This window comes from Squalius cephalus (assembly GCF_949319135.1).
Source record: "Squalius cephalus genome assembly, chromosome: 3".
In the NCBI taxonomy this organism is placed as follows: Eukaryota; Metazoa; Chordata; class Actinopteri; order Cypriniformes; family Leuciscidae; genus Squalius; species Squalius cephalus.
In genome coordinates this window covers 13,642,280-13,662,539 of record NC_137124.1, presented here as the reverse complement: position 1 = coordinate 13,662,539, position 20,260 = coordinate 13,642,280, and the positions used below count along the sequence as shown (strand labels likewise).

Below are 20,260 nucleotides of genomic sequence, written 5' to 3'. Positions count from 1 at the left end.
AATTGAATCGACATTTGTATTAACTGAGAGAGCCATACAGTATGGTCCGCATTTCTTGAATATTCTTTTCTTATGAATATGCAAGTACTGAGTTAAACATCTTGAAGCCTAATTTTATTTTTTACAGTGAGCAGAATAATTACAATAACAACAACAAAAGAGTGAATAGTGGTTAGCAAGCAAGTGGTGTCAGAATGTCCATCTGTCAGCCAAGTCCAAAAGAAGCCGCAAACCCGTAGCGACACGTTTTGGTAACGACATCTCAAGTCATTGACTGACAGATGCATAAAAATAAAGAGAAATGTTGAGCGATTCGTTAATTTTATATTATGTATTACTTGTCCTATTTGGTCCACACTCTGAGTGAAAATCTAATTGCCCCCTCTGGGACATGAGGTTTCTGGAAATCACTTAAAGAAAAAGCATGAATCATGTTGAATCCTCAAGAACTTGATGAATCAGACTTGTTAGTGTTTGCAGAATGGCAGCAACTTTAAGTGGCACAAAAAAGCTGCCCACTAATGTTAATCACAGGCATTAGCAGACCGTCTTTCTGAAGACTAGTACAGCAATCACAGATGGACACATCCTAAACAAGAGATACAGATAACACCTTTTGATTCGTGTATGACTAAATGACTTCAAGGGAAGCATCGGAAAATCAGGAAGAGGTTTGGAACTTCAAAAACGTTCCTATCGTTCAGCAGCACACTGGTTACTGGAGGATATTCTGCCTCATGTAGGAAAGAAACCGAAAAGGTTATGGACAGAATTTATTGAAATTCTAACAAGAGCTGTTTGCTTTCTCTCAAACAGTGATAAGCCTCAGGCAGCATTCGGTGCTCCAAAGCCCCCTCATTGAGTATTTATATGGCATCTGAAAGAGCAGGAATTAAGAAAACACAGTGTGAATGTTTGATAACTGTAGGAATGATTTAAATGCATCAGATGCTCTTCCCTTTGACTAAAAGCATAACATTGAAGTTTGTCATTAGTGAGGTTTAGAATAGTGTTGCTTTTCATAAAACTGTTATCCTTAAAGAGGTCATATTGTGAAAAACACTTGTTTTTTTTCTTGATGCTTTAAACTAAACAGTTTGATGTACCAATTAAAAAGTAAACCCGACTATGAAAGAAACCTGACTAACATTTGAAGGGCATTATATATATATATATATATATGTGTGCTTTTTATTTTTTAAGCATTCACACACATACGTCACCCGTGCACACTCGCACAGAGAATGGATTGTGCTGCTTACACACAGAAACATTCAGGAGCACAGAAACTTATCAATGCTGTCCCCGCGACTTTAGTAATTAAATATCTTCGCTACTGAATCGCCACATTATATCTCAGCATCGAGAGGGTAACATTGCTGTTTTGAAGTAATTAAACTCACAGCTTCATTGTTAAAAGAGAGAGAGAGAGAGAGAGAGAGAGAGAGAGAGAGAGAGAGAGAGAGAGAGAGAGAGAGAGAGAGAGAGAGAGAGAGAGAGAGAGAGAGAGAGAGAGAGAGAGAGAGAGAGAGAGAGAGAGAGAGAGAGAGAGAGAGAGAGAGAGAGAGAGAGAGAGAGAGAGAGACGCTGAACAGACCCGGAAACAAATCTCTCTCTCTTAAATAATTAATTCAAATAAATGCTATAATTCATTCTTTGAAATACATGTAATCTTACACACTACTTTATCTCTATGTCTAATTCAAAGCGGGCAGAATGCTGGATCCAACGAGCCGTAATGAAATTGTACCCTTCTGGTCAAATATTGCACTGCGAACATCAATAACAGCTTTAAGTTGTCAATGCTGGCAAATGACCATGGTATATGTGTGATAATCCACAGTTAGCTGTGTATTCAATGGTCAGGTTCAGGTTCTTAATAAATGTTTTATTATATTCATTTCTTCAATAATGTAGCATCTGCAAACATTTGTTACCCAGTAATTCACTATAAATAGCTACATGAATCTAAATTAAATATTTGTCATATTTGCCTTTGATGAGGAAAAAGAGTGTTGACAGGGGAATCCCTGTGTTCTAGACACTGTAACAGGGTCACAGACACGACATGAAAACAAAAATGCTTTTATTTTTTAACAAGTGTTGAATTATTAAATTAAGCGTTTTTTGCACGTTCTCTCTTTTTGTTCTCAGTTTGAACTGGTTTATTCATGTAGAATTGTCACTTTGTTCTTTTGATGTGATTAATACAGCTGGACTATGATTTAAGATTTGCACTGTGTGTGTGTGTGTGTGTGTGTGTGTGTGTGTGTGTGTGTGTGTGTGTGTGTGTGTGTGTGTGTGTGTGTGTGTGTGTGTGTGTGTGTGTGCGTGCGTGTTTGTTTGAGCTTGTTAATTCCTGTAGAATTTTCACTTTGTTCTTTTGATGTGATTAATACAGCTGCACTATGATTTAAGATTTGCACTGTGTGTGTGTGTGTGTGTGTGTGTGTGTGTGTGTGTGTGTGTGTGTGTGTGTGTGTGTGTGTGTGTGTGTGTGTGTGTGTGTGTGTGTGCGTGTGTGTTTGAGCTTGTTAATTCCTGTAGAATTGTCACTTTGTTCTTTTGATTTGATTAATACAGCTGCACTATGATTTAAGATTTGCACTGTGTGTGTGTGTGTGTGTGTGTGTGTGTGTGTGTGTGCGTGTGTGCGTGTGTGTGTGTGTGTGTGTGTGTGTGTGTGTTTGTTAGACTTGTGCTCTTGGACTACCCGTGGAATTCTACCTAGAATTAAAACTGGAGAGTTAAAAAGAAATGCTGATGTGATGCATGTTACGTAACCGTATGCGACTTGAAGAGAATCAGAACATAATTACATTCTTGCCTCCAGCACAGTGTCTGATTGAAACCATTATGCTAACCCAGATTTTAGGTGACAGTGGCTTACCTCTGTGATTATCTGTACTGCATATTTAAGATTAGCTGTTTTGTACCTCAGCTCTCTGTTTGCCGTGGTTTTCGCAGATGTATTTCCTAGACACTCAGGGTAGTGATTGAACCCACGTTTGTGCTTTGGTCTGGGGAGCTTCAGAAGATTAGAATTGTCAGTGGTTATTGATGTGATTTCCTTTTCATCAGGCCGCATAGATGCAGTGAAGAACCAAACTTGGCACCCTACATTCATTTGTCCGTAAATTCATTTGGATTCACATAGAGACATACAAACTATCCATAGAAGGTAACATGTATTATCATATTGGGAGCTTTATAATTATTGTTTTTCTATTTTAATTCACCAAAATAAATAAATGAGTAACAAAATACAGATATTTTATATGTTTTTATATTTAAACAGTTTCAGCAAAATACAGTTCACCCAACATTGGCAAATATTCCAAAATGTTAATTTTGGATAATGTATTTGCTTTAAACCTTTTGTGTCATCAGTTGTTGGCTCTCTTGACTACATTATTGACTGGTGGTTGTGTTCTTGACTAATTGAAGAACCTGATTGAGATTGGTTAAAATAAAAAAGGCTCCATTTATTGCTGGTGAATGGTCCAGGTTCTGTCATTTGTCAGATTCTCATAGAAGTTTACATTGATTACCATAGTAGCCAACAATAAACCGCACACTCAAGTTAATGCAACCCATAAATTGAGATTGATTATCAGTCTTAACCATTAACAGAAGGTATGGTTATGTTTGGAATCCAATTCTAGCATACTGCACATTATAAAATGGATAGTTCCAGTCCTTTATTCTGATTGGTTGAGCCGCGTTCGAAGCCTCTGTACAGTAAATTGCTCTACAAACATACAACTGTGACTTCATTCAAATAAATGTTTATGGACAAACCATTTTATAAAAACAATAAGCCCTGTGAAGCCATGGTTTACTGTTTTAGAACAGTTAATATAATGCACAGAAAATTTAATATATCCTTTCAATTTGATAAAAATTGTATGTGAAACAGAATGCATGTTGTGTGAATGTTTCAAACAGTAGTATGCTGTGTTCCCACATGGCCGTGTTTAATTCAATAAGTGGCATCCAAATTATTTCAGTAATTTTTATGAAATGAGTCAAGAAGGACATGTTATCAATTGTTGGACGTGGTTACTGTGTTTTGTCTTTAGTAGTATGTTATCGTAACATGCACTCTTAGAAGAAAAGATTTTATATAGACCTTCCTTTTAGGGGTTGCCATCATGGAATAATTATGATTTAAACAATTATGTTTTATTTAAACATACTTTATCATTAGAAAAATGTAAATAAACCATTAAACACGAAAGTATTTTGTAAGTAAGTCTCCCTGTCTATAATTTTATCTTTGATCACCAAAATGGCATATTTAAATGTTTTTTTCCTGTGGATTTTTTTTAATCATGCCTTGAAATAGCTTTGATGTAACGTGCTCCCATGAATATGCAAATGAGCCCCACCTCCACTCACTCATACAGGGTCGTCTACAAGTCGATGTATCAGGATGATAATGCGTTTTGTGTATCGCTCTCTACAACATCGGACACATAGCGGTAATTAGTATGATAATGTGTTGCTAATGTTACACAAACTATGTTCCCGTTCGCATCTCAGAGTCAGACAGCTGCCTTCTAAAAAAAAAACCAGCATCCTTAGAAATGCTTTGAACAACTTAGAACGCCAGTGAATTAAGGCATATAGTTCATATAGTATAGTTCATAATATTGTAATATACATCATATACATAATTCACGCGCTATATTGCTAAATGTACACAATTTTTCATATCAACAGAAAAATATACCGGGATAACCTGGCTTCTCTTGAGACTCCCCTGCTTCAGACCATAGTTAATGATGTGCTAAAGCCCGCTGGCACGTTGACGTGATTGGTTACCAGGTAGTTTGTGACGTAAGAAACACTGGCGATTTCAAACCGCGTCTTTTTTTCAGTGCAGTTTTAAGGAGAAAATACTCAGCAATGGTGTTGAATTTGCACATTTGTTGTAAAGCATATTAAAAACACCACATAGACATATAAACATTAAAAACTTGTTTTTCACCACATGGGGTCTTAAAAGACATTATATAGAACCTTTTTGGCATAAATGGGTTCCTTAAAACTGAGTCAAGAACCCAACCACTGAACCTATTTTTTCTAAGAGTGTAGTCAATGTCACGCCACTAAATGAGTGGTAAATGTGCTATCTAGAATTATACAGAATTATAACAGATATCTACAAAACCTTAAATAGTTTGCTTCATCAGATCATTTGCAGCATTTAGAATCAATATGTTGGCGACATTTGGTCCACATGCAGCCTGTAGCGTCTGCTCATTTGAGTACAGTATGAACTACAGCGCTAACACTGAACAGTTCAAATCTATTTCCGCTGCATCTGGACTTGCCACTGTGTGTTTTCAATATGGCTCGTTGAACAGAGTTCTCTTTGCACTGTTGGATCAGTGAAGTCATGGGGCCTCAACATAGCCTGATCGATAGCATTCTTACTGTCAGTATCTGAATGATCACATGTTTCTGTGTGCTCCCTGCGACTCTGTAATGAAAGGTAAATATTTAATGGCATCTGTTCAATCGTGGGCCACCACTGACTGCCCAGGATGATGCAACGTTATCCAATTTTATCCCTCCTCCCTCTGTGTAAATGGTTGGAGTCTGACTGATGAAAGTGGCTCTTTATTTTTCATTGCAGTTCAGTTCAGGAGATTGTGTGCTAGTGTAGGCCAGGAATCAAGCTGAGCCAATGCTTGTATGGTGCTTGCTTTGTTTGGTTACATTGTGAATTACTCATGTTGAGTTGTAGTTTTTGTTTGTCAAGTTAGTCACGTCTACTACGATTCTAGTTTTTAGCCTCTTCAATACAGTTGCAGAATGTTCTTGACCATTACGTTTAGAACATTCTGCAACTTATTTTTGCTTACATATTGTTTGAGAACTGATGTGGTTGTACAATACCAAGACAAACTAAATTTTTTGCATGTATATTTTTTGTTTCCCATGACAAAGATTCATTCCATTCATTTGTAAGTTAAGCCTTTTTTGGGACCATTAAGTGTTTTTTTTGTTTTGTTTTTTTTTCACTTTTATGACAATCCCATTTCTTTCAAAATTCTTTTAATCATTAATATAATATAATATAATATGAGAATATGTTGAAATGAAATATATATTATTATATGAAATATATTATATTATATATTATATGAAATAAATATAAAAAATATATAAGATGGGAGTAAAAATGATTTAGCAATACTTTTGCGTTCTCTTGCAAATATTTTGCATTCTCCCAAGAAACTTACACAAGTTCACAAACGTTTTTGCAAGGGAACGCAAAGGTTTTGCAAGCGAATGCAAACATTTTGCGAGCGAAACTTAAAGTTTCTTGGGGGAATGCAAAACATTTGCGAGAGAACAGAAGGCATTGACTTATTATTTTTCCTCCCATCTCATATTTTTTCTTCACCATGTCCCCTTATGGGCTCAGTAGAAATGTGTTAAATTGTCATGAAAATAATGTCACAAAAATTGTAAGTGGTCTTAAAATGTGCTTAACTTTCTTAATGCAATAAATAAATATTTAAAGTACGCATTTATTTTAAAGGGCAAAATGTGATCTTGATGTTTTATGAGATGTAGCCCATTAACATCAGTGGCTTAAGACAAAATTTGCTTATATGATGCATGGTAGGTTTAGCATTCTTGTTGAATAAAATATGCTCCTGCTTGTCTCCCAAAGATGTTTATACAATCGTAAACAAAATAAATGATCGGCCCAATGGAGGAGTCATACATTTTCTATAGCCTACTTCGAGAAGGACCATCAATAATGGTGTTCTGTATTTCTCAGAGTGAGATTTGACTGGGAACACCAAGAGTTACAGTGAAATGTTTAAAATCGAACTCTCAGATTTACTTTGAGCCAAGAAGAAACATTTCTCACTAGGACCCTAAATGTCAAACACAAAGATGTGTGGTTCTGTTCATGGAGTGTGTTTACTTCAACCTACGTGTTCTGTCTCAACATGAGCTAGTGTACACAATGAGTAGAGACTTCATTAATTCAGAGAAATGCAGAAGATTGCAAAACTGACATCAATGTACATTTACATTTAAAGTCCCCCCTGTAGTCAATAATTGTATCCCTTGAAACTCATCTTTGATTACCAAAATGATATAATTAAACTTTTTTTCCTGTGAAAAAAAATGTCTTTGTGCCTTAAAATAGCTTAGATGCAACTCCACACCCTTGATTCATTTAATATATGCGGATCCATGAATATGCTAATAAGCCCCGCCTCCACTCACTCACACCATCTCAGAAATTCGTGCGGCCAACTTACTTAGGTAAAAGCTGCACAATAGTATCGCTCTTTACACCGTCGGACACATAACGGTAATTAATATGATTAGCGTTTTGCTTGACTATGTTATCAAACAGCTAATAATGTGTTGCTAATGTTACAAAAACCATGTTCCCGTTCGCCATCTCATGAGTCAGACAGCTGCCTTCTAACAATCAGTATCCTTAGAAACGCTTTGAACAACTCAGAACGTCAGTGGAGAGAGGCATATAGTTCATCATAACATCATAATATACATCATAATGATATGCTAAAGTCAAGTCAAGTCAAGTCAAGTTTATTTATATAGCGCTTTTCACAATACAGATTGTATCAAAGCAGCTTCACAGTATTAAATTAAAATAATACATCAATGTTTGTTTCTAGTGGAAAACGTCCACGTTTGGTAATGCTGATCAATAGTATTGTTGATTGATTAAATTAATTAAATATCCCCACTTAAATATCCCCACTAAAGCCCGCCTGCACGTTGACGTGATTGGTTACAAGGTAGTTTGAGACATAAGAAACACCAGCGATTTCAAACCGCGTTTTTGAGACTGTCTTTAGATCACTGCAGTTTTAAAGACAAAATACTTAGCAATGGTGTTGACATACGTATAAACAACATTAAAAACTTGATTTTCACCACAGGGGGACTTTAAGACATTTAATAGATACTCTTATCCAGATTGCACATAAGAAACTGTTGTCAAACATACTATAGGGAAAGCTGTCTTATAAAAACAAACAAGTACTAAGGCTTAAACCTTACGCCTTATAAGGTTTTAGCCCTAGTAAAACCCCAATACAAATAAACAAGCCATGTTACTTGTGAATGTCACTTTCGGTCTGGAGTTTGTGTACTGCCTGTGGCTTTGCTGTTATGGCAAGACTTCACACACCTTGCACCTAGGGTTGTATTTGTGAGGGTTACACCTAGCAAGTCTGGGCAATGCTCCATAACACTGAGACAGTCAAGGTGAGAAATAAAAATACATTTTCAGGTCTCTTCAACTGCTACTGACACAAGAGTTGGTGAGATTTATCGATTTGCTGAAAAAAAATATTATTTCTAATGTTATCCTGTTGAAATTCAGAGGATGTTACAAACTCGGTTGAAAAACCTAGCGAGTTGCCTACATATAAATAATTTAACCTGTTAGCTAATGTAAAAAAAGAACGCTTCAGTGCGCCTGTGTCCTCCCACAGGTTAACAGGTTAAAATAAAAGCATCTTGTGTGTACATAAAGCACTGTGATACTAATAATATCTGTAGTACACATCTTTGTACATCATGGGCACAAAGACTTGAGGGGTCTTTGAAGATAGGTGTGGGTGTGAGTGTGAGTGTGAGTGTGAGTGTGAGTGTGTGAGTGAGTGAGTGAGTGAGTGAGAGAGAGAGAGAGAGAGAGAGAGAGAGAGAGAGAGAGAGAGAGAGAGAGAGGAGTCCTATAGGGATGACATAGTTTTGTAGGCCAAACCGGAAGTTTGCATTACCCTGGTCCCTTGTAAAAAGCCATTTGGATTTATTCCATTGGCATTCAGTGAAATAATGCTCATTGGGTGGGCTTACAGATATTTGTCTTCGTGTTTGAACTACCACATAAAGGTTTTTAAATATTTCAGACCAATGTGAAGTACTTTAGTCACTCTGTATTGATGATTTGCTTGGTTGCCCATGTTCAAACTGCTCCCCTGAGTGTGCCTGTGAACAAACAACTGGTTTGAGAAGTCATGTTTTGAGTTGGGCTTCTTGAAAATTTTATGTTTACCGGCAGTTTCCTTATTCTTCAATTGAGCTCAGTGGTTTTCTCCCCCAGGTGGCAAATTTCAGAAGATTTCAAACTACTGTCAATTTCACAATAAATAAATGTAAACTTGATGAAAGTGTTTAGATGTCTGCGTAGTCAAAGACTGATTTGGATCAAAGCCATGTTGAGGTAGAATATCTTCCCCACGTGCTTGTACATTTATCATCATTTTTTGCTTGTTCTACAGGTCCAGTGGCAGTCATCAGTGGAGAGGAAGACTCTGCAAGCCCTCTTCATCATGTCAACCATGGTATCGTCACACCTTGCTCTCTCGATGCGGGACCTGACGCAGTCGTAATCGGCATGAGTCGCATTCCTGTCATCGAGAACCCGCAGTACTTTCGACATGGACACAATTGCAACAAACCAACCACCTGTGAGTGCATGTCTCACTACTTGTTGATGTGCTTCATTTGGTTCTAAAAATACAATTCAAAGTTGATATGAAATCAAATTTGACCCTATTTATACAACCAGTTTGGGGTCAGAGAGTTTTTTTTTTTAAATAAAGAAATTAAAGGAATAGTTCACCCAAAAATGAAAATTATTCCAAAATGTAATTATTATTCCTCAAGCCATCCTAGGTGTATTTGACTTTCACATACATCCTTCCATCTTAAAGGTAATTCATACAACGCCAATGGTTTAAGAAATGCCTTCAGAAGCAAAGCGATTGGTTTTTGTAAGAAAAATATCCATATTTAACATTTTACAAACTATAATCACTGGCTTCCGGTAACAGCCATACCCACATTCACGAGAACGGCAGATCCTCTGACATTGTTCTTTAAAACGTATTGTTTTAGACTTCTAAATCGTGACCGGTGTTTTGTTTTCCTCTATCTCTATCATCTCCACTTCTGTTTTCGTCAATTCTCACCTAAGCTTACGCTACGCCTGCATTATATATCTTGGAAATAATGGTGATGGAAATAATTCCTGTGTTTATGAAAGAACGCTACTCTTGACCTTTTAACTAGCCCGCAGTATATCCTCATTATATAGCGCAGTAAATGGGTCACTAAGAAGATGTTTGAATAAGCACAAAAGTGTTAAAAATAGAGGACTTTTGTATGCCCTGAGCTTGCACTTATTGCAGAGTGCATGGGAACAAATGCCAACTCCATTGTTTGTATAATGGCCATGAATGAATACGCAGAGCTCCTGCTAAGATTTATGAGATCTTTTATATATTTATTTGCTATTTTTGGGGCCCGGTGTGACCGAAGAGTTGCACATTGACAATTACTTTTCTTGGAGCAAATGGTGTCTTAGTTTAGCCCTTTAATGTAATTAATTGGAACAAATATACTTGTCACTTTACATAAGTGTTTTTGTTAGCCAAATTTAGAGGTTAAAAGGGGGCCTGACTGATTTATGGCACGTAGTATCGAATATATGGGGACACAGACTTGCACACATCAACACAAGTCTATTTATATTCAAGGCACAAAACAGTGGTCTATTCACAGGGTGCACTGACGGCTATGAAAAGGAATCCAAAAGGCAGAGGACAATCACATTTTGCCCTCATGAATAAATTAACTCTTTATGCATAATGGATGGCATAAAATCTTTATAGCTGTAGATACATAACCATCATGGCCGTGCTCATATCTGATGAGTGTGTGATATTTAAATGACAGTTAGCTGCTTAAGAGAGCGTATATTTTTACTTCTCAGACTCTGAGAAAGCTCTGAGCAACTAGAAAGCTCTTTATGCGTTAGCTGTATAAGCTGAATCATTTATATAAAGGTACACCTTATAAAAATGGTCCAAGGTTCAGCTCATGATTTTTTTATAGAGAGAACATAAAATAGAAGAGCGATGCGTTTCAGACCAGTTTCACCCAGTTGATACTGGGTTTACATTTGTAGACATGACTTATCACAGTCCACATCTATAAAGAATATGCAGTAATGCAAAAATTCAGTGGTCCATGAGAAAGAAATTGAATATGTATAGCATAAATAAGACAATGTCTATTTTATACATTTTCCATTGTGATATTTATCAATGTTGTTATAATATTTGTCAAATATTTTTAATAATAAAATCTAATATCATTTTATTTTTATTCAATATTTCTAAATATATTATTTAAACACTAACTTTTTATTCTGCATGTTTTAATTCAATACAAATATATTTGTATTGTTTTATTTTACTGTTATACAGTATATGAGAATCTAATATTAGGAAATACACAAGAACTCAAATGTAAAATGTCTGGATATTGTGGTAATTTGTGGGGAAAAATGTTTTTCCTTGCATGATTACGGTTTTATTTGTAGACTTCTGTATTTGAAAGGATTTCAAGTAAGCAAGTCCCTTGAGCCATGACATGATGACTTTTCAGGAATTCAAAAGATGACTGACTCACAAAAGCTATTTTGCAATTATAATTGAGTTCTGCTGCATTTACTTGCTTACCTTTTCAAACCAACATGAGTTAATTCCTGAACTACATACAGTACTATAGCATCTCAGCTGATGGTTAGCACAGAGTTTTGCTTTACCTACTGTATATCCAAGATCCAAGAATAATCTCTAGCATCCCATTTGCACATGGAGACCAAGTGTTGACTTTTCTATGTCTGTTTGAACATTTGTTCACTTTGCGTTTTGCCATGTGGATCACATAGAATTATGTAAACATAACACATTTATTTTATTTATTTATTTATAGAGAGCAAGGAAAATTATCCATTTTTAAGGGGCGGCTCCTTTAGGGCTTGTCATTAAACGGCCGCTGTTATGATTGGCTAACGTCACTGGATAGGAAACATGAACATCCACTCGCTCGTCCACACAACTTCCACATTTAATGTGTCCTTGTTACACGTTACATATATTTACTATAGTAATAACTATAAATTAGGCATAATTACTAGCCTGACGTCGTCATACTCAGATTCTAGTCAGAATGTGAGTCTGATACTGCTCCATTGGGCTGTGATTAAGGGGCGTGTTTCAAACGAACCAGGAAAGAAAATGTCTCTGCACTCAATTGGATAGACCTACAACCAATCAGAGCAACGGAGTAAGTGACATATGTTCTTCATTCATCTTTCCAATCGACAAATGCCTTGATCGCTGTTCTCTGTTCCTCTTTTTAAATGAATGCGCTGTCGATATCTTCTATAACAGACGCGATGGCGGAATCTACACATCTCAATTCTCCAGCGGCAGCCATCTTTGTTGTAAACGGATTAAACCCAAGCGCTCCTTGGTGACGTGGATGATTACGTTACCATCTGTCCATCATCGTATAAAGCCCGCCCTTACAATTTGATTGGTCCGAACAGTTCTGGTTCGAGCATAGTTGCTCCACAACGGATCAAGTCCAGACCGAACTTCCCGACCTCAAATCTTGTCGGCAGGGCTAAGTTTGGCTGGCATCCAGGCCACATAATTACATGCAACTAGCCCTAAACCAAATCCTAATCCTACCCTAACCCTATAGTAAGTAGGCTACATGTACTCAATTCCATATATAAAACTGTCATTTACAGACAAAGCATTATGAAATCATTTACTTTTGTGATGCAGCTGCTGTCAGATCCAATACAGTTGGCGGTTTCATCTTGCCTCGCTTACAAAACAAAATGCTCCGAACTAACATATAACAATCCGACGTGTTCCGGGACACCATTAAAATAAAATCCACTTGTTTCTGATGCTGGGATCCTTCTGAAGTCTGTACAGAGACTCAAATGAGCTGTTTAAACTGGACGTGACAAAGCGAATGTTCTTTCACTCTTCCATTTGTCTTGTTGATGACCGACTCAAGTGCGTGGAGTACGTCAGAAACTGAACCCACATCTCTACACTGTATCCAGTGCAGGCAGCGTCAGTGATTTCAATAGGCTGAATTTGCATGTGTAGGTAAATGCCAGCAATTAAGTGACTGAATGCCAGTGAGCCTATGGTGCGATTTAAGTTTCTGACGTCACAGATCTCGCAATATCAAAACGAGCCGTTTTTGTACTCTTTTGGAGTACACAAAACCTAGTACTTTTGGAGCTTTGGAGCTTAAGTGCTTTGATCATAATGAAGAGGACATTTAAGCTATAAAACTTGCAGGGTGTTTTAATGGTACAAAGACCTCTTGTGTGTCAAAAAATAAAGGCAAATTTGATTTCTCATGCCATGGCCCCTTTAATATTGAAATATTTGCTGCTGGGGTTTCTGGCTTAAGTCATGGGAAATACAGCTGGATCACGTGCAATAGACTGAAGATCATTATTCAGGTAGCAGTATTCCTATAGGAAGTGAGTGGACTAGCATTTACAATGAGATCCATGTGTTACAAAGGCTATAAATACACCATTGTGACGGTGCATTGCAAATATATAAGATTGTATATAAGATATATATGTCCCTCAATTAAAACAAAAATCATAAATGATAAACACATTTGCCTACATAGCTATAACTTAATATGTTAAGTTTAAGCTGTCACATATGAATTTTGTTGCAAGAGCAAAACTGCAATTATAAATACAAGAGTGAAAAGAATGACCTTCCATTTTAAATAACCTGTCTCAAAGATGCAGTTGAGAAGAGCAATTGTTTTATCGTACTCCTGCAATATCTGTGTATTTCTCCCGCTTCATCAGATTAGCGGCAATGGCTGCTGATATTTGTATCCTGCAGTGACCGTGTTTTGTGTCCTGTTCACATTGAACTACTCAGGACATCTGGAGAAGATATGTCTATGCCGATGTCTCCTGTGTACACCGTCATTGTTCTGGACACAATTACTTCGATTGCATTGTTTCAAGGTAACATTTGATGACAAGCTGAATTTATCAGGCTAAAATGTGAGAGGACAAAGGCATCCGCTCAGAAAAAGGGCATTGTAAATGAATGCATGCCAGGTTTAATGGAGCTCTGAATGTGCACACCTTCACAAAGATTTTGATTCAAGCGATCTATTGTTACTGCTCATAATTGGACTACCATCTCATCCAGCCTCATTTGAAGTTCAATGAAGGTGGACACGACACAAACCAGGTGCTTGATAACAACTGATCAGCTATATTTGTGAATAGGTGTTTTTGAGCATTACTTTTTTTTTATGTTCCTTTTGTAGTTGAAAATGACATTAATTACATTAGTGAGTTTCACTTCAATTTAATTCTACTTTCAAAAAAGTTCAAATGTGCATTTCATTTTTATGTATGCAGTCTTTTTCAAGTTGAAAATCACATTAATTGTATTTGTGAATTTCCTTGAATTTCAGGGTATATTTCAATTTTACTTCCTTAAATTAAAATGCTCTGCGTCTTGTTTTTTCTCAATTCAGATTCAGGACTTGAATAAGAATTCGAATAACATTCTCAATTTACTTCTAAATAGTGTATGGCCCTGGTCCTGATTGAATAACCTACTTTAAATACTGGCCAAATTGTGAATATGTAAATATGGATGGTCATGTGTTCATGGCTAAAACACTACAGTGAGTCTTTTAGAGCAACCTATTTTTACTGCTGGTTTTGCAATTTGAATTAATAGTTTGCATGGAATAGAGACAAATTTCTGATTCATGAATGTCAGCGTTTGTCTGCTCACACTCTCATATTTCAAAATATGAACGTTTTCACAAAACTTTCATGACCCCCAGTATATTTTGTTTCTGAACATACATTATATATATATATATATATATATATATATATATATATTCATGCATTCTTTTTTGAACACTTTTGCCAACACTTGAATATGGATAAGTTTCATTAAAAGCAACACAGAAATGGGATTGAACAAAAAGCTGAGAAAATCACGGTTTTGTTAAATACTACGTCCAGATCGGATTCAGAACGATGATCAAAACATAGCTGGAGTAGATCGCTTCCATTAACTCACCCAAAGCTTCCACAGTCCTGTACCTCTTCATGGGTTTGACATTTCATTGGGTAATGTTGGGCAGTTTTGATTTATAAGCTGTTGAATGTTTGATGATCGCGTTAGATCACACGTGCGTAAGCAATGCTTCAATCGCTTGTTTCTGCTTCTTCTTCGCCTGTGTATTGATCCAAAGATTCTGGACTCTTTTAGAAGATTCCCCCCGGTTCTTTCACGATCGCTTTCCAGTCGCACCATTTGCACCACCCTAAGGAATGCCCTGGTCATAAATCACGGACAATTCTGTCAATGATGGCGAAAGAGTTAATTGATCAATCTTAATGAACAGCACTATTTCTAATCATAAAGTTTTACTGCTGCAAACACACCTGCCTGTGCGTCTTTCCTAATTTCAGCCTTCAGGGTTTGATACATGTTCAGTCAGGATGAGGAATAAATGAATGACAGTGAGTCTCGGGATATTGCCTTTTTAATTCAGAGGCTTTCCACAACAGGATTGGGGTAAATAGGTTATGGGGGGAGCGGGGCTTGCCGGTTGGGTGGGGAGCTGAAGGTTAAGTTAACCCATCCCAAACTCCTGTGGCAGGTGCACATGTAATTGTTCGCTTAGAGGATAGGACAAACCCAGCGGACCACTTAATGAAATAGCGAGTGAATATAAATGAGTTTTTGGGGACAGGAAAGTGCTCCAGACTTGACCTGAATCTGCTTCAGTCTGCTAGATCCCTGCATCTCAAATCTCCGAGCTTTGATAATGATAGAAGCACCTGATACCTGATACTGTCAGTGGCTCAAGTGTCACTACGATTTTGTAGCCCTTATGGCAAGGTGTTACATTGAATTTAATCTTTTCCGTTTCAGTGACAGTTTGTCAATAAATTAAATATTTTAATTAACACAATTTGAAACTGATATATATTACAGAAGTATTAATTATCCACATTGTAATGCATCGGAAAAATGCATTTTTCATTATAATGGTTATTATAAAACCACAATACTTATCTATTAATGCAATAATAACCTTTTAAATGTTAAACAATAAATGTGCACTAAAAAGTATTATAATGTATTATTGTGCACTAAAAAGTATTATAATGTATTATTGTGCATTATAAATGATCAGACTATATTAACTCTTGTTACAACTATATAAAAAGAACATTCAGTTGATTATAATGTGCATTTAAAGGCATTATATTAATGCATTACCTATACACACAGACACTTCAGTTAGCGTTACCAATTTTTCAAATCATTTTCTGCAAGGATCTATGTATACCCAGAACATGCTGATTAATAAATACAGGATAAGTACAGGACTACTTGCACTCTTTTATTGCAGACCACGCTGCTTTGACTCAGAATGGCATGAACTAATGACACCAACATAATATTTATTCACAATATCTCTTGTATGTGGCTTCACCATAGCAACCACTACAAGTTCACGTAGTCGAAAAAAATCATTTGAGCAAACGATTTCCTTTTTAAAAAAACTATAACAGCACTATAACAGGCTATTCAATATATGTTCACATCGTGTGTGAATAATAGTCTATGGTTTCTTTTGTGTAATTCGTTCAGAAACCTATATCTACATTAACTCTTCACCTTTATCAATGAATTGATACGTGTAGGCCACTGAGTAGATGTCTTTATGTGAATTTAAAGAATTAGATATAGAAAAAAAATGGATTTGAGGTCTTTTTTCATACCTTTTTGTGGTTGAGCATTTTGCTTTTAAGCTACTTTAAATTCACTCAAATAATTGGAAATGACAATGACAATGGCAAAGCATTACAAGTCCCAGGTGAGTTCCAAACAGATGGCAAAAAGAGACCTTTTACAATTGACTCTCATTTGCATCACGCTCGTTTTGTTTTGAAAAAGAGAACTCAGAGGAGACAAAAAAACATGCAGAACATATCCAGCTGTGACTGTGAGCAGCAATTCTAGAGCACCATCTGCACAGGAACTGACCTTTTACACAATGTGAACAACTCACGATTGAAGCCTTTATTTACACTTGTACACGTACGCGTAAACAACACGCACATACACATAACCTGTCACTCATATTTCATTTGGCTCTGTTTTCCGCACTCGTTTTTGCCACCTGTTCCCAAGGGACATTGTCTCTCATGATGATATTATTGGGATAATTGTATGCCTGGACCTTTATCATCATTTTTTGATCATATATTATAGACATTGATGTGAATCACTGACAGTGCTTCTTTTTTTGTTCATTAAAAAAAAAAAAAGTAATTCCCAACCCTAATGCTGCTTTCTGCTGAAAACAAGACATAGTGTACAACAACTCGTAGTGATCACACCTACAAAAATACACAACAGAAGAACAACAAGTCCATACTATAATGCTATATCCCCATTCTGCCATACGATAGCTTTGTGGGTGATAATAGCATACAGGTTTGGAATGAAATGAGAGTGAGTGAATAATGTAAGAATTTTTATTTTTGAATGAACCATTCCCAGTGTTGTACTGGCTAACTAAAACAATTTTAACAAAAAAAAAATAATTGAAATGAAGCATACATAAAATAAATATTAAATATTAGATGAAAAACTTAAATAAAATAAGTTTAAAGGTACCCTTTTGCTAAAGGATCTGCCCACTTGCACGCAGTTGCGCACCCGTTTGATTTGAGGAATTCAAGAGGCACGGAACTTAGGAATAGGAGATGCAAAACTCGACGCAGGCCCTCTTGTCCAAGAAGTGCTCCTTGCCCTGCACTTCGACCACTTCGTCCTCAGCCTCTACTTCCTCGGACCCTAGTTGCACGCACGGCCTCTTGCACGACCTCCTCTGCTTCGCCCTCGACCCCGGACCTGTCCTCGAGCTGACGATGCGGTACTTGTCTCTGGAGTGTAACGTTAGTCCTCATCAGAGTCAACAATGCTTTCATCATGGAAACTCTTACATGCAGAACAACACCATATATGTTACGAATCTTACACGAAATTCATCTTCATCACAGTGTAACTTATGGTAATGGAAAAACGTGTATCAATGCAACCTGTTTTTAGCTTTGCCTTATAGATATAACTAGCTCGTTAGTGAATAAAAAAATATATATTTTAAACTTTACCAATATCAATATGCTAGCTTGATAGTGAGTACTAAAATACATCTTATTTGTTTATATTCATAATGATAAAGTTAGATTTTTTTATTACATGTGATTTTGACATGATGTCACTACATGCACTGTGCTCCTTCCTCTCCGCTCGTCTCAGGTAAACAATGCGTCTTCCAGTTTATATACTGTCTATGCTTCCAGCTCAGCGGTCGGAGTCGCGCGTTCATGTGTTTTGGGGGCGTGGCTTTGGAAGGAGCCCAGAAGGGAGGGGGTGGAGTGAATGGAAATAATGAGCTGTCTTTAAAACAGTCGTGAGAGGTCTACAGACACTCGATTTTTATACTTTCTTTTTCAGAGTACTTACATTTTAATTATGTATTGATATATAAATAAAGTTTAAACAAATTTGGAAAAGAAGTTTAGACAATTCCTACCTACCCTACCTTTAAAGGGTTAGTTATAAAAAAATTAATTTACTCACCCTCATGTCGTTCCAAACCCATAAGTCTTTCGTTCAGCTTTGAAACACAAATGAAGATATTTGAATGAAATCTGAAATCTGTCCCTCAATTCACAGCTACACAACTACCACTTTGACGCTTCAAAAAGTTCATAAAGAGATCGTAAAACTAATCCATTGAGCAGTTTAGACTCCAAATTTTCTGAAGAGACACGATCACTTTAAATGATGACCAGATTTATTTTAGGCTTTTATTCACGTTCATCATTCATCAACTCACACATCTGTTGTGGTAAACGAAAGCTCAAGCATGTTCGCTTGACGTGTAAGGTTCTCCTGCAACAACCAATGAGGTTTGTTCTCGCGCGTCAAGCAGGTTCGGTTGAGGTGACTATTTCTTTAAGGCAGTATCCTTTCACAATCCATTTTCATATTGCTACACCACTGTGAACTTATGACCCTGACACACAAAACTTTAATAACCATTATGGTTTTCTCTCCCTTTCTGTATTTCTCTTTCAGATGTGCAGCATATTAAACGAAGGGACATTGTTCTGAAGAGGGAGCTTGGCGAGGGAGCTTTTGGGAAAGTGTTTCTGGCTGAATGTTACAACCTCAGCCCCACCAAAGATAAGATGCTGGTGGCTGTGAAGGTGAGGCATGATTTTGCAGTTAAAAGCACCTTCTTCTGGCTTTTCTTTGCTCTGACTTCTCTAAGAATAGATGCACTTCTCCTGTGCAATATATTCCATTACCAGGAGTGTGCATTATGAAAGTAAATGCACCTTCCTGGCCTTATTGCGCAGAATTCATCTTAAAAAAAAAAAAAGTTTGTCTTCAAAATTTTTTATCAAAATGTAAAACTTTTTTCTCTGAAACAGCTGTACGTTCAACTATGACACTTATGACAATCCAGATCTGTTCTCAATAGATAAAATCAAGCACCAGTACATAAAATCAATCTTGTTCTTGTTTAATCTGAAATAATTGTGAATGCCGTTTTTGTGTTCTTACTGGTTCGTACACAACCATTTAATTGTGCATTGTCAGGATCAGTGTTTAGGAAACTACTTTGCAGACTTACAAGTGACTTATTTAACCCCATATTTAACCCCATAAAGCCTACTGTATCACATTTGACTTTTCTATGGGTTCATTTAAACGAAAACGTTTTTTTTTTGTTCACAGATACGATCCCCATAATGTCATAACGATCCCCATTCAAACTGAACAAAAACACTGTATTATTCATGCCAGGCCAGAAGTTGGCGATGCCACTTGTAAAAAAAAAAAACACTACGCGGCTATAGACTGAACATGTAATATGCATGTGTATGACATCACCGTTTTCACAAATTCAAGTTTGTGTCATTTACACTGTGACAATAAGGGCATCGTTTTCAAAAACTTGCACTTTGAAACACGTTTTCAAAAATTAGCATTTTCAGGCCCCCAAAACGCCATTGTCTTCTAAAAACTTTGTCGAAAACAGCTGTTCATTTACAAGACAATGGCGTAACGTGGCATCTAAATTGTCAACATGGTCAAAACCTGTTGTACACAGTCTAGTAAATTATTCTGTCATCTGATTGATAGTTTATGGCCTTTTAGTATAATTCTAGAAACGCCCCCCTTCAGGTCGTGGGTCATGTGTGTTTTGTTTTTTTTTCAGTGAGAATAACCAAATTTATTTTTAGCAATATTTCAAG

At 36.6% G+C, this 20,260-nt stretch overlaps 1 protein-coding gene across 4 annotated transcripts in view; it reads left to right on the top strand.

Moving 5' to 3' along the window:
• ntrk3b (neurotrophic tyrosine kinase, receptor, type 3b) overlaps positions 1–20,260 on the top strand; it is a 135,770-nt gene that overhangs the window by 100,599 nt on the left and 14,911 nt on the right. For all 4 annotated transcript variants that reach the window (XM_079867216.1, XM_079867215.1, XM_079867213.1 and 1 more), the window contains 2 exons: positions 9,297–9,485; positions 19,074–19,204. In XM_079867216.1, the coding sequence (XP_079723342.1) occupies positions 9,297–9,485; positions 19,074–19,204 (320 nt within the window). The remainder of the gene's footprint in view (positions 1–9,296; positions 9,486–19,073; positions 19,205–20,260) is intronic.